Here is a 13,759-nt window from a genome sequence, read left to right as displayed (position 1 = left end):
TTCAAAAGCACCTTGGATACCATGGGCAAGGTCTTGGCTACACCTGCAAGATCCAGGCCTGGCAGGTAACAGAGCTTTAGGCATTTTTAGCTTTTAAATCCAACACAAGCAGCATTTTGGACCCAAGAGAGCTTTGAGCATCTTGGGAACTGTTTTTTGTGACACCTCTAGGTTTCACATTTGCACCAGCCTTTCTCCAAATTTCACTCATCCCACCCATTGCAGGGCAGGAGCAAAGTTCCCACCTGCCTTGCTGAGAGCCTGAGCACTGAGAAGCCTCTGGTGCCTGCCCTTCATGAATCCCAAGGAAGGGCCCCACAGCCTCCACCAAGGGACCAAGGCTCAGAGGTGCCACTAGCACAGGGTCATGGTGCAGGTCTTGGCCATACAGTCATTCCTTGGTGAAAGGGGTTGGGACTGCACAAGGAGCTCTGCTGCTGCTCTAGCCCATTCTCTCTCTGGTTCAAGAGAAGGCTGGAAAATGTGAACCACCCCAAATGGGCTTGTTGGGAAACGCCATTATTTGGAGGAGGCTTAAGAACCATTTGTGGCTTCTAAGTTGTGACTCATGATCATCTAGGTCGGGTTTGTAATCTTTGAATGCTTTTGACTGGTGACTCTGTTGCAGTTTCCTGGGGGCACTGGTGCCTTTCTTTTTGTACATCAAGTCTCCACAAAAAAACAATATCCAGCCCTCGTTACAGCAAGTGATCTTCCAGCCTGTCATGAAGGGACCATCACAGGGAAATAGGTAGCTTTCCAGATTTTTAATTCCCCTGCAATGTAATTTTTTATTCCTTTGTAACACTTTACTACTGAAAGGAATGTAACTTGAAAGCAGTCAGATTTGGCCAAAAGATGATGCAGAAATTCATCCTGCAGAAGGAGAATCACCTCTTCCTGCTGGTCTACCTGGAGGCAGACCTGGCAGTTCAACTTGCCTCCTTACCCACTGCCCCTTCCCCACATTCCTCGTGTAGCATCAATTCCCTCTCCACCTGCTTCCAGCATCCAGGAGAAGACACCACCAGCAGCTGCAGAGATCTTGTGTCCTACACCATGTGTGGTGGCCACCACCCAACAAGGCGGCCAAGGGGACGCCACCCCATGCCAGCGCCTGCTTTGGGACCCGCCTGTCCCCTCCATTTCTCCACGACAGGCTCAGCAAGTCACACAGCACGGCTGGCAGAGCCGCCTGACTCATTTCTCTCTACTCCTCCAGCTGATGTGTTTGGAGGAACACGCTGCTCTGACAAGGTGACACATCCTGAGAAAGCCCACACTGACGACAACGGTACCAGGAGCACCCAGTGCAGTAGCAGTTTGCAGCTCTTTTTCATTCCTCCCCAGTCAAATGAGCCCCAAGCATTTCTGTTTGATTTTCCTGAAGGATATTGAATTGTTGTCAATCAGGAGAGAGGAGCCCTGAAATCCCTGTTTTTGAAGGCGTCTCATAAAGACACAGCTGTCAGTGGAGACGCTTGGAAAGGAAGAGCATTTGCTAACAGAGAAACTGCATTAAAACCCAAGTGTGCCTGCTGTTCAGCTACAGCCTGTGCTGGAATCTTCTTTTGGCAGAGGCAACTGCCCTTGAGTCTGTTGGTTTGGCTCAATTTGTTGTGGAATAATTAAGTTCAGTCCATTGCACTGCATAATCTGGAGTTTCTTCAACCTTCTTCAGCAGCGAAGTACTTAATCTCATCCAGCTCTGGGAGCAGTTGGGAACATGAAAATCAGCCAGTGCAAAGCTATCAGGAGCCTAAGCAGTAAGAGGATGAAGAGAGAGTGTCCAGGAGGCAGGGGAAGGTCAGCAGCCTGCCTGTGCTTTGATGCCTCTGACTTCTGGAGGAAGGAGAAAACCATGGTGTTACACACACTTGAAATGCCCCAGCAGCCAACAGAGTTGCCACCTGCAGAGCATAAACAGTGAGGATTTACCCATCAAGCTCAAGTTTGGAAATGTGCCTGGATGCCAAGGAATCTGAGGAAAAACTTTTCTGTTCCCGGACAATCCAAACTATCACATTTCCTGGCTACAGCAACGATCTCTAAACTGAAAAATGTGTTTTACCAGGAGTGGTCACATCCCAAACATGGGTAGTCAGAGAAATTCTTTTCAGCACTGCTCTATTTACATATGTTAAATTGAAGAGGAAGATCTTCTCCCCAGCTGCCCTGGTGTGTGACCACCAATGCCCTTGCTGAGTCCCCTTCCAGCTTTGGGAAGTGAGCCCAAAACACCTATTGGCACTTGCAGGTTCTACTCACACTGTAGACCTGGCAAGTAACAGGGGACAGTGTTGGTCTGAGACGAACCTCTTTCAGCTATAAAAAATGATCATCCCTCCCTCCCTTGCTCCTCAGAGGGTGATAACACCACCTGAACCATTGTCCCTGGCACGCTGAAGGATTGTTGTCTGTGCTCAAAGGTCCACTAACACCCAGCCCACCTCCTGAGAGCTGCTGAGCAGGTCATACCCAAAGCCAGCTTTACTCTCTGAGTTACTGAAATAACAAATGCCACTAGGTGCAGTTCTTGCTGCCTCATGTTGCAGGTCAGCCCAGGAAGAGCAGAGGCAAACCCAGTCAAGAAGGAGGAGTCTCCCCATGACCACTGAAACAAAATCACAAGAGCTGTTTACGGCAGGGGAAAGCACCCTCCAGAGGCACGTTGGGAATGGGGTATACCTTGGACAGTGGAGCATCTGAGACTTCTCTCTCTCAAACAGCTCCTTGAATTGCTCTTGGCATTGACTTTTTCCTGTTCAGCTAATTAAAAATCTGTCTTTGAGTCATAAGCCCCCATTAGTAATAATTTGCTTTGCACTTCTCCAGTGATTTATGGCTGAGATATCAAAGTGCTTTAGAAACATTAATTAATCCTTCTAATCCCCAAGGGACTGATCCACTCTCTGCAATGCACCATTGGTGGTGTAACTGCAGGAAATCCCCAGGGTTTACTCCCAACTGCAGGCAGGGAGAGGGGAAGGGAAGCAGCGTCCAACCCAGCGGCTCATTTCGGCTGCTGTCTGCAATCAGAGATGCGCAGTCAAAATAGCAGCACTGAATATGCAGCCACGAGCGAGCCCAAGGCACAGCCAAGCTCTGCTCTCCAGGAGCAATCCTTGCTCCCATTCCTGCCTGCCCAGGGAGGGAAGAGGAGCTGCAACACCCCAGCTCTGCTCTGTGGATCGCATCTGGAAAGGTGTGTGTGGATCAAAGCCATCTTCACCCAGAGGTGGCTTCACCAGACAGCTGCACCCTGCGAGTGGCAGCAGCAGGGTCATTAATCAAAGCCACCCTGCTGCTAACTGTATTTCCCTTGCTGTCCTGCCCATTTCTCCAGTCTTGCTTTCTTGTACAAAGTTGTTCTGTCACTGCTTGGAGTGCAGACCCAGAGCTGTCCCCCACACCTGGGACAGGGCCCCACTCCTCGCTGGAGATAAGGATTGTTACCTCCATTGGCTTGGGAGAGGCTTTCATCCTTGCGTCCACCAATGAGCCAGTTGCCACCTGGTGTTGTCCCTGTACTTTGAATGTTGTCACCACAGGACTGCAGGGTGGAGCCGGCTGGGTGGTGTGATGCCAAGAATGGGGAAAGGTATAAATGTCCCAGCAGACTGCCAGAGACAGGATCTCTGAGACGCTGAGGAGTGTCCTGGTTTCTCTCTGCTGTGCTGAATAAAACATCACCTTGACCATGAAGGTAGCTGGTGTCTTCCTGCTCCTCTCCCTGGTGCTCTGCTTCTACCAAGGTGAGTCCAACATTTTGCTTAGTGCAACATTTCCTCTCCTTGCTAAAGCTCCCGGGTCTGCCACATGGGAAGGTGAGTGTGGGAAGAGACCAGGTGGTGCTGGGACCTTGCTGTGGCCCTGGGCAGGGAATGCTGCAATGGCCAATGTGCATTAAACCTGTGCTTGCCTGTGAGCAAACCTAAAACAAAGGCTTTGAAAGGCTGCACCTGCTCCCAAAAATGAACAGACCTGCTGGGCTGACGCTCTTTCTTCAGGGGTAGGATTTGTCCTGTAACTGGTGATTTCTAGGACAGTGTGATCCTTTCAGAGTGAATAGGTGCTATTCTGGTTTTAAAAAAGCAAATCCAAGAAGACAGGAAATGAATCAATGCAAGGGAAAATGCAGCTCTCACTACCAAAGCCAATGTTTAAGCCAACTGTGTTTTCAAAATCCCATATGGTGCAGAGGGATGAGAACATGAGCTGTTGCTGCTCCTCAGGTCCTGCTTTAGTGGGCTCATTCCAAACAGGAGGGTGCTTCTGAAGCAGGTCCTCTGTCATCCTGTTTACTGCACAGAGGCTGCCATTGCAGGGCTGTCTGAGCACAAAATCTGGGCTCATTTCAGGTGAATGAAGCACATAGTGAGCTGCAGCTCCTGGGTCTGGACCCGTGCTGGTCCAAAATAAAATCCTTGTAATATTAAATGGTGTGGCTACCTGCTCCTCAGCACCAAAATGTTTCATGCTACTGGGCCATGCTGGTTGTTAACAGAGATGTAGTATAAATCCTCCATGTAGATGAGTTCTGGATTTATAAGCAACCCAGGATCTTCTTCTCAGTTCCGCCTTTTGCCAAAAAACATTCAGGTTGTTTTTCAAAACACACCCACCACGTGTTCCACCCATGTGATCCCAGCTGCCAGCTCAGGGCCAGCTTCTCCATGGGCAAGCCCATCAAAATCATGGCTTGATCCCACCAGCTTTGATATGAGACCTCAGGGTCTCCTTCTAGTAGACACCTTCAGCAACTCACCTTTTGCTCTGCTTGCTTGTGGTACAAACTGAGTAACAGTAGAAAAATTGCCCTGGATTTACTCCAGCACCTGCCCAGTGTCAGCAGGAGTTTCTCAGTTACTCATGGACACGTGGTAAGACATGACAAAAGCCGCCTTTGCTCCTTGACAGCTGGCAGGTGACGTCTCTAGAAATGCATTTTGCTTTGGCAGGCCCTTGCACTATTACAGTGTTTCTGCCAGGGGAAAGAGGATGACCCAGCAGGGAGGGGTCCAGCTGAGAAATGTGGGAGATTTAAGGAAAGAAATTGTTTTCTGGGATGAAGGTGTTTGAGTGAAGACATACAGTCTTCAGCCTAGACTGTCTTTATTCTGTTCCCCTTGAAACCAGCCCGAGTGATGGGTGCTAAGGTGTTTTCTCTCTCTGTCTCTTTCTCTCTCCTCTTTCTCTAGGAAATGCCAAGTCGGATGCAACTCTAGGAACAGAGGTGAAGTCTCCTGTTTTGTGTGGCACAAGTGAGGCACTAACCTGTACAGAAGGAGCCACCATTGCTAAATACAGTGGAGTAGAGTGTGCTGGCAGCCCAAAAATGCCAGTGCCTGGGAACCCCCTTCCTCCAGCTGTGCCACAGCAAAACCCCAGTGATGGTACTGGGTTTCCACTGCATTTCCCCCAAAGACTGAAGAAAAAGTTCCTAAAAAGCTAAATATTGCTGTTACCTGCCAAGAAGGTCAGAAATCCCCTTAATCTCTGGCTTGCAAGTGTGAGGACAGGTATTGCTGTGGCATAAAAATAAAAACTGGGAAGAACATGCTCAGCCAGTGCTCATGGAGCCCTATTTACTCTCTACTGTTACTCCTAAAGGTGTGCAGCAGTGCCAGGTGGAGTTCAGCTGGCCAAGGCACGTGGTGGTAGACGGTCCCAGTGTTGAGAGCTCACAGCGGAGCTCTGAGGATGGGTTATCAAGACAGAAAAAACGTGCACCTCTCTGTGAAAACAAAGCTCCTTTGGTAAATTGAGAACAGGTTTAACATTTTCAAAATCACCCTTTTGTGTCTCCAGGCAGCTTGTGAGAATTTCAACCTAAGAAGAGGGTGTACAAGGGAATTTGACCCCATCTGTGGCACCGATGACATCCTGTACAGCAACGAGTGCCTGTTGTGCCTTCACAACCTGTGAGTATCTGGACCTGCTGCAAGTCTAAATGCCACACAGATGAGGGCCACTACACATATCTGGGATTTCCTAGAAAGAAAGCTGCTTGCATGCAGCTGGGTGGAGCGTGGGCAGTGAGCCCAGCACATCTGGCACGGATCTGGCCTCCCGCACAGATGCTGCGCCCGCTGCTCTGAGCATGTGGCCTCCAGCTGAGGAATGGGCCCATTGTGTGTGGCTCGCAGCACACACGCTGCCCACAAGCAAAAACTCCCCGTACCTGCAGCTGCCAAGCAGCAGCGAGAGCTGGCAGGCATCCAGGATCTCAGACAAATGGCAAAGTCCTCGAAGTCTGCCCAGATCTAGCACACGGGCTGAAGGATATTTTTCCAGATGACCTCAGATGTGTGGTGGCTGAGGAAAAAACTGTGTTTTTTCACCCCAGGAATTTATAGCTGAGCTCTGCTTTCTGTCTTCTCTGCATATGAAAGGATGCAATTTGCTCTGGGTATTTTTAAGAATGAGCTTTATATTTAATCTGTGCTGGTGCCAGATTGCTCTGTTCTAGCAGAAAGCCAGGTCCAAATGCTAAGGGTGTCTCTGACAAGACATTTCATATGGCTTGGGCCCTAGGTAATTTAAAGTATATTTATACATTGGAAGCACTCTGTGTCAGACAAGTGAAGGAATTACTTCCAACTCAATGCTATTAAGTGGTTCAAAAATCTCTGTTGGGAAGATTGAGTCTTATCTGGAGCCAGATGTCCCAGTCTGCAGGGCTAAGGGAGCTTCACCCTTGACTTCACATGGTGTAGGCAGGGATTTTTGGTGATCAGGCTCACAGGCCCATCTGCCATCAGCAGAGACATTTGTGAAGTTCAAAGTCCAGCTTTTCTGTCTCTGGATGAGTGGGCTTGTGGAGCCAAATTCTGCTTTCAGGAGCATCGCCTCCCTGCTAACTCTGCAGGAACAAGGAACAGAATCCAGATCACCAGGAAAAAAAAAAGAGCCTGGATAAATATTGTCAGTTGGGTTGTCCCCTTTTTGCTTCATTAACCCAGGCTGCTGCCACATATTCTGCTGCTGGCCTGTTCAAATGCTGGTTTACCTTTCAAGGCTGAGTATGATGCAGTCAGGCAGAGAGAGGCTGAGTGGGTTCTCCTCAGCAAAGGCACCACAGTTAATGACCCGGCACGGCCTGGCAGGGTGGTAATGACCCTGCTGGAAGCCAGCAGCCCAGCACCAGCTGTCCCTGTATTGTGCAACAGATGGGGGTGGGAGGTTCATCAGACACAACATCATTAGGGCTTTGGCCACAGACCAAGAGCGGGGTAAAGTGAGTGAGAAAGGCTCCACGGTCAGCTGTGCGAAGTGGTATCCAGGATGCTGCATCTCCCCAGCGCAGAGAGCAGCTTCCGAGGGATGGGAGAATCCAGTGGTCACAAGAAGGGAAACTGGGGTACCAAAAAGAGAAAGACTGAGCTGGTGGTGTGTTCAGAGCCAGCCAGGAGTCAGAGGACAGATGGGATGGGTGAGAAGATGGTGCTGCACCCACCTTGTATTGACAGGCACTGCATTCCCAGAGCTCTTAGAATTCCCATTTGTGCAAGCTCCAAGCAGCTGCTCCTGTGGGTCAGAGCCCCGAGCCTTGCAGCTCCCCTGTTCTGTTCCCAAGTGAAGGAATTCTGAGGTTAGGAACAGCCATTTGGTCTCCTGGCCAGGGCCATCTGGGCCAGGCACCAGGACTCTGAAGCTGCTTGGTGCCAAATGTCTTGGGGCAGAGATAAATGGGGCGTCCTCGTCTATAAAGCCTTGGTCCATGGGGGAAAAGTCAGCCGAGAGGCAGGATGAAGTGCCATTTGCAGTTTTGTGTGTGCAACTGGCTTGACAAGAGCTGGAAGCCTGCACGGACTCTGGGAATAACTACGGAGAGCATCTGGCAGGTCCCTGCGGCAGCAGCGTCTCACCTGTCACCTTGGGTCACTTCACTGTGACCAGCATGCAAAACGCTTTTTGCAAAACGCAAATCACTTTACCAGCATTTCCCTACGCACCTGAGAAAAGGATCTGTCTTTTCCAAAGAGGAGAACATCATGATTCTGTGTGAAAATGGAACAATTCAGAGTAATCAGGTCCACTACTGGGCAAAAAAAAAAAAAAAGAAAATAGTTTTTTAAAGGTACCTTTTTAATATTTCTCTCACTTTTGCTGCAGAAGCAATCAGAAGGGGAGGCTGGGAGCAGGCTGAACCCAAGTGAGACACAGTGGCAGGCTTTTGTCTCTAAAAACCTACAAAACAAATTCATAACCTTTATTGTCTGCAGTCAGACAGGCATTAGAGGTGTCTCAGTGCTGTCCTGCAGCACGGAGGTGAATTATCCTGCCAGGAGGTGTCAGAAAGCACTCTTGAGCTCATTGGAATTAATTAACACATGTCCATGGTAACCCTGAACTCCCTGGCAAGAATATGTGGCCTTGATTGCTGTGAATAACACTTAGATGATGATTTAAGCAGTATTTTCCGTTTTTATTTTTGCTTTTGTCCTCTGAGCCAGGCTCTGCTGTGTCTCAGGGACCTGAAGGCAGCCCCCCAGCAATTTTATCCTCTCTTCCAGGCAAAGAAGCAGCCATGTGCGCATCAAGAACAGAGGAATGTGCCGAACTCCCCTCGCCAGCTCCTCTCTGAACTGAGGCGCAGCCGTTCCAGAGATGAGAGCACAAAGCTGTCCCCTCACCTGCTCAAACCCCCAATAAAATGGAAGCATTGCCATGTCTTGTGCTGGGATTTCTTACACACACAGCAATCCCCCTTTCCCTGACACGTAAAGCACCTTCCTGAAAAATATGGTTTGTTCTGGTGATGCCTGTAAAGAGCTGTGAGCAAATTACTGACAGAGCCCCAGGGAGAAGGCTGGGACGTGCCCAAGGAGAGAGCCAGGCTCTGGCACAACAAGGAGGGGTTTTTTTGCATCAAGAATTTTGTTTTCCTTTCCTAAAGTTCCGATATTCAAGCAATACGAGGTTTTTATCATTCTCATGGCTTGAAATTGCATTTGTTAAATACAGGACACTAAAGGCCTTGCTCCAGACTCTTTGCCAGGAGAAAGAGCCCTACAAGTCATCTCCATGCTGACCTGTCTCCAACCTTGTCCATATGCCAGTGCCCCATCACATGGTCCCTGTGCACCAAGAGTCACCAGCCTCACATTTGTCCTGCAGGTCACAGCTACCCAATGCCTCAGAAAACCGAAAAGACTCCATTTTTCCAGGCAAAATTCTTTTTTTTCCTTCAGAAAACCAAAAAGTCTCCATTTTCCCAGGCAAAATTCTTTTTTTTCCTTCTACTGCCCTTGGTGAACTTTGCTGCTGGCACTGACCACCTGGCCTGAGGGCTGTGGGCTGGCAGGATGGGAGATGCCTTTCCAAGAAGGACTTGAAGGTGCTGGTGGATGAGAGGCTGGACGAGCCAGCAATGTGCACTCACAGCCCAGAAACCAGCCTTGTCCTGGGCTGCATCCAAAGCAGTGTGGGCAGCAGGGCGAGGGAGGGGATTTGGCTCCTCTGCTCGGATGAGGACCTCCTGCAGTGCTGCACCCAGCTCTGGGGTCCCTGACAAAAGAAAAACTTGGACCTGTTGGAGGAAGACCAGAGGAAGCCATGAAGACACTCCAAGGGCTGGATCATCTCTGCTATGGAGACAGGATGAGAGCCGGGAATGTTCAGCCTGGAGAAGAGAAAGCTCCTGGGAGACCTTAGAGCCCCTTCCAGTGCCTGAAGAGGCTCCAAGAGAGACATTTTACAGGGGCTTGGAGTGACAGGACAAGGGGGGATGGCTTCAAATTGACAGAGGGCAGTGTCAGGTTAAATATTAGGAAGAAGTTTTTTACAGTGAAGGTGGTGAGACACCGGAGTTCGTTGCCCAGAGAAGCTGTGGATACCCCACCCCCGGAAACATTCAAGTTCAGGCTGGAGGGAGCTCTGAGCAACCTGGTCTAGTTGAAGATGTCCCTGCCCACGGCAGGGGGGTGGGAGCAGATGCCCTTTAAAGGTCGCTGCCCAGCCGCCCATTCTGTGGCTCCGCGGCTCCGCGCGGCGCGGGCAGGACGCGGAGTGCGGATGGAGAGCGGGAGGAGCTTTCGGCACTGGAGGCCGCTGTTGCTCCGCCACAGCCGGGGCCGCTGCCGGAGCCGAGCCCGCAGCTGGATCCCACAGCTGGATCGCGCAGCTGGATCGCGCAGCTGGATGGCGCAGCTGGCCAGAGGCCGGGGGGCTGCGCGGCCGGGCGGGCGGGGAGCGGTGCTGGCCCCGCGGGCGCGCAGCGGGCGGGCGGTGCTGCTCCTGCCAGCCCTGCCGGGAGGCTGGAAGCCGCTGAGGTGGGGTAGCCGAGGCGCTCGGCCTCGCCACCTCCCTGTCCCTCACGTCCCGGGACCCACGGGATTGTTTGCGGGGATGCTCCGCCCAGGGGGCTGCAAGGACGAGAGTGGCCCCGGCGGGTGTGCCCTGCGCTGGAGGGATGTGTCTGTGTCTGCCTGGCACTGGCACAGCACTGCCAGCTGCTCCCTGGAGAGCTGGGCACTCCCCTGCTTGTGCCAAAGGGCTGTCGTGAGTCAGCCCAAAACAGCCTGGGATGGAGCATTTGGAGCTGGGGGTCGAACCCTCATGGGGTTCCCTGTGATTCATAGCCCTTCAGCAAATTTGTATTTGGGGTAAACCCAATGCTTTGTTCTTAGCAAATCCTGAACTTCACTGTGGGTAAAAAGATGAGTTCCCTTTATGAAGAAGTGGCTGAAACAAACACAAAAAAAAATATGCATGATCCAGCTGAGAGAGCTCCAGTGCTCGTTTGAAATCTCAAGTGCAGCCAGATGCAGCTGGAGGGGGGGAAGCACAACTCCTTTTCTCAGATCTGCCAGCGAGTGCCTGCAGTCGAGGGAGAGATGAAAAACGACTCACTTTGCCCACATGTAATATTAATGCACTAAAGGTGGTAGTCCCAAATAGGCTTGGGACTGTGAATTGCCTTGACATCTTTGCACACAGGGGATCCTGGAAGCATGCCTCCCACAGCTGGGATATTGCTGATTCTGCTGCATCATAAGAAACAGAGCATAGTTTTTATCCAGAGAGTTCTCTGCAAGTGAGGCTGGCAGGAGGGGAGACTGATCCTACACCATTCATTCACTGCTCTTGGACTTTGTGGCATGGCTAAACCCACCTTAGCCCCAAACTCATCCCAGCTGGTTCCTTCTACCCAGTAGAACACTGAAAAGTGCACTGAGACCAGTTTATGCCAAGCAAAACATCTTTCCTGCCCATGCCATTTCTGGGAAACATCACCCAGTGTTAGCCAAGAGCGTTTCTTTGATGAAGTGAGGTGCTGACCGAGCCTGCAAAGCAGCAGGTCTCGTCAGCCGCACGGCTGAGCGCAGCCTGCGTCTCCCCAGGCACTGTTCTGATGAGAACTGGCATTCCTGCTAAATGTCAGCCACATCCGTTTCACAGCAAGGTCCGTATCAGCCTGGAGATTATGGGAAGCAGCAGGTCAGGGGCCGCTCTGTATTTCTGCACAGCGGGGGCACATCAGGCAGAACCAGTGGCAAGTTTCCAGAAGGGAATGGCTCCTGTCCATATAATTTTGGCTTGAACAAGGGCAAATCTGAGGTGCAGGTGCAAAGTTTAGACTCATCCTCAAAAGCCAGTCTTCTGCCCCCATAAAAGTTCTTCCCTGAAGCCGAGGAGGGGAATGCTTCATCCAAGCTGCTCCTCTGCCATCTGATCCCAGCAGAGCCTGGAGCTGTCCTGCCAGCAGCCAGCCTGACTTTTCTGAGATACCAGCTTGCTTGCCTGTGTCTCCATGATGCTGTTTCCAGTGCTGGTGAGCTGGCAGGGACAGGGCAAAAGGGAGAGTGACAGGAGTAATGGCTTCAATCCTTGGTTTCTTTTTCTAAGTAGCTGCAGCCCTTCAGGCTCCTTCCCAGGGCACTGCTTCTGGCCATGTGTTTGGGAGTGCCCTGAACACATTTTGAATTATGCAGCTAGAGAAAAACAGGATTTGCCAAATGAGAGGAAGGGCTCAGCCATCCGCCTCCCTCCTCCTTCCCTTCTGGCTGCACCCAGAGAGCTCAACCAGGGCAAAAATGGGAAGGCCAAGAGCACATGGTGGGTAAGGAGAATCCTAGAGGATGGAAAAAAGGGCTCAGAATTTACGGCCCCAAGGAAGCTGAGGCACAGAGCAACGCAATTCCTGCCCCAGTGCTGCAATTCCTGCCCCAGTGCCACACTGCTCAGAATAAAAACTAATTTAATGACAAAGAGGGGAAATTCCAAGAATAACCTCGGTGGTTGCAACAGCCAGGGCTCCAGAAAAATCAGGATATACCCACAGGGCCCAGCCCTGGCCAGCTTCCAGCCTGCCTCCCCTGGGGGCACCAGCACATCCACGGCAGGAGCAGGTGGTTTGGAAGCTGGCAGTGCTTCCCTTCATCTCCCTCTTCCTGCCATCCAGGGGCATCTCTCCTGCAATCCTTCACCAGGATTTGCTTTTTGGGTGGAAACTTTTTAAAGCAGGGTTGCATCTCAGTGCCTCCAAAGCAGCTCTGAGTACTGCCAAGTCTCAGGAATGTCACAAGAGTGATGAAAACACAACAGCTAAGGACAGAAGGCCCAGGGGAGCATTTTCAGATCAGGAAAACATGTTTCTTTAAATTTAGACTTTTCTGCCAGTAAAAATTCTTGGAAAATTCAGCTGGGGAGGCCCTTCCCCCTCCACCTTCTGGAACACTTTCCTGAAGCTCCCACCTGGGAGGCAATATCTATTTCCATTGCCAGTGGCATTTGACTTCATGATGTCATGGTAGCATACTGTGAATTCAGGTTTAGAACTGGACTGAGGGACTTCAGTGAAATGCAAGACCCAAGCTGAGAAGAAGCCCTGAATTTTTGGTAGTTGCAAAATATTAATGTATTCAGGCCTGTTTGGAAGAGGCAGCTTTGGTACCACTTCTGCCCACTGCAGCCTTCCCCAACATTCCCCTGCTAAGAAGGCTTCTATTTTAGCCACGTTTTCAACATCAGATTTGTTTTTCCAGTCTGGAAATAAGCAGAGCCTTCCTCAGATTTGCTGCAGCTGCCGGAGGGCACTTTCCATGAGCCATGTTCAATTCTAGGAGATTTGTTTTGGGGGAGCTGAATTAAACCCGTTTTTGTGGGCTGGCAAGGAGAATTCCCCTTTGCAGACACCCCATGGGAACCCATCTGCTGCTGGAAAGGCTCCTGTGTGCTACGATGCTTCCACATGCCATCTCCCAGATCTGGCCTTTGGCAAAGGATGCAGACAGAGGTGTTCCTGTGCCCAGGGCAGGGCAGAGATCCAGAGCCTGCTCTCCTTGATGGGTACAGAGCCACTTCAGCTGCTGCTGTTGTGACAGCCTCAACGAGAGATGTCAGCAGTGCCAGCAAATGCAAACAGTTTTGTCATGGTGGAGAGACAGCTGCCAGCCCAGCATAGCAGCACCACTGTGGCAGAAGGTCACGCTGCCAAGCTTGAGGCCACCGAAGGAAATACCAATTGGTTCCACCCAAGTGGGAAATGACTGGTAATGCTCTGCAAAGGAAAAGTCTGACTGAAATGGAAGGATGCTTTTAAACTGCAAATTTCCTTTCATCTAAACCACAGCTCAGGCTACGTAGGGAAAAGCTGTACTTGGCAAATGTATGGGAATGAGCTGCACCGAGAGAGAGAGGCTGTTCCCAGGGCTTAGTGGGGCTGGAGCAGGATCACTGCTAAATAAGAGAGTGGACACTTGTCAGTGGTGGGCTGAAACCACCCTGATAGCCACAGACATGGCACAAATAG

At 50.9% G+C, this 13,759-nt stretch overlaps 1 protein-coding gene across 1 annotated transcript; it reads left to right on the top strand.

Moving 5' to 3' along the window:
* Positions 1 to 3,650: 3,650 nt before the first annotated feature.
* Positions 3,651 to 8,631, top strand: LOC138118305 (pancreatic secretory trypsin inhibitor-like). Its single transcript, XM_069029213.1, has 4 exons — positions 3,651 to 3,755; positions 5,202 to 5,236; positions 5,812 to 5,924; positions 8,520 to 8,631. Exons 1-4 carry the CDS (start codon positions 3,701 to 3,703, stop codon positions 8,593 to 8,595), a joined length of 279 nt encoding a protein of 92 aa, XP_068885314.1. The 5' UTR covers positions 3,651 to 3,700; the 3' UTR covers positions 8,596 to 8,631.
* The last annotated feature ends 5,128 nt before the right edge of the window (positions 8,632 to 13,759 follow it).

Source organism: Aphelocoma coerulescens, chromosome 13 (assembly GCF_041296385.1).
Source record: "Aphelocoma coerulescens isolate FSJ_1873_10779 chromosome 13, UR_Acoe_1.0, whole genome shotgun sequence".
Classification (NCBI taxonomy): domain Eukaryota; kingdom Metazoa; phylum Chordata; class Aves; order Passeriformes; family Corvidae; genus Aphelocoma; species Aphelocoma coerulescens.
This window is presented reverse-complemented; position numbering and strand designations above follow the sequence as displayed.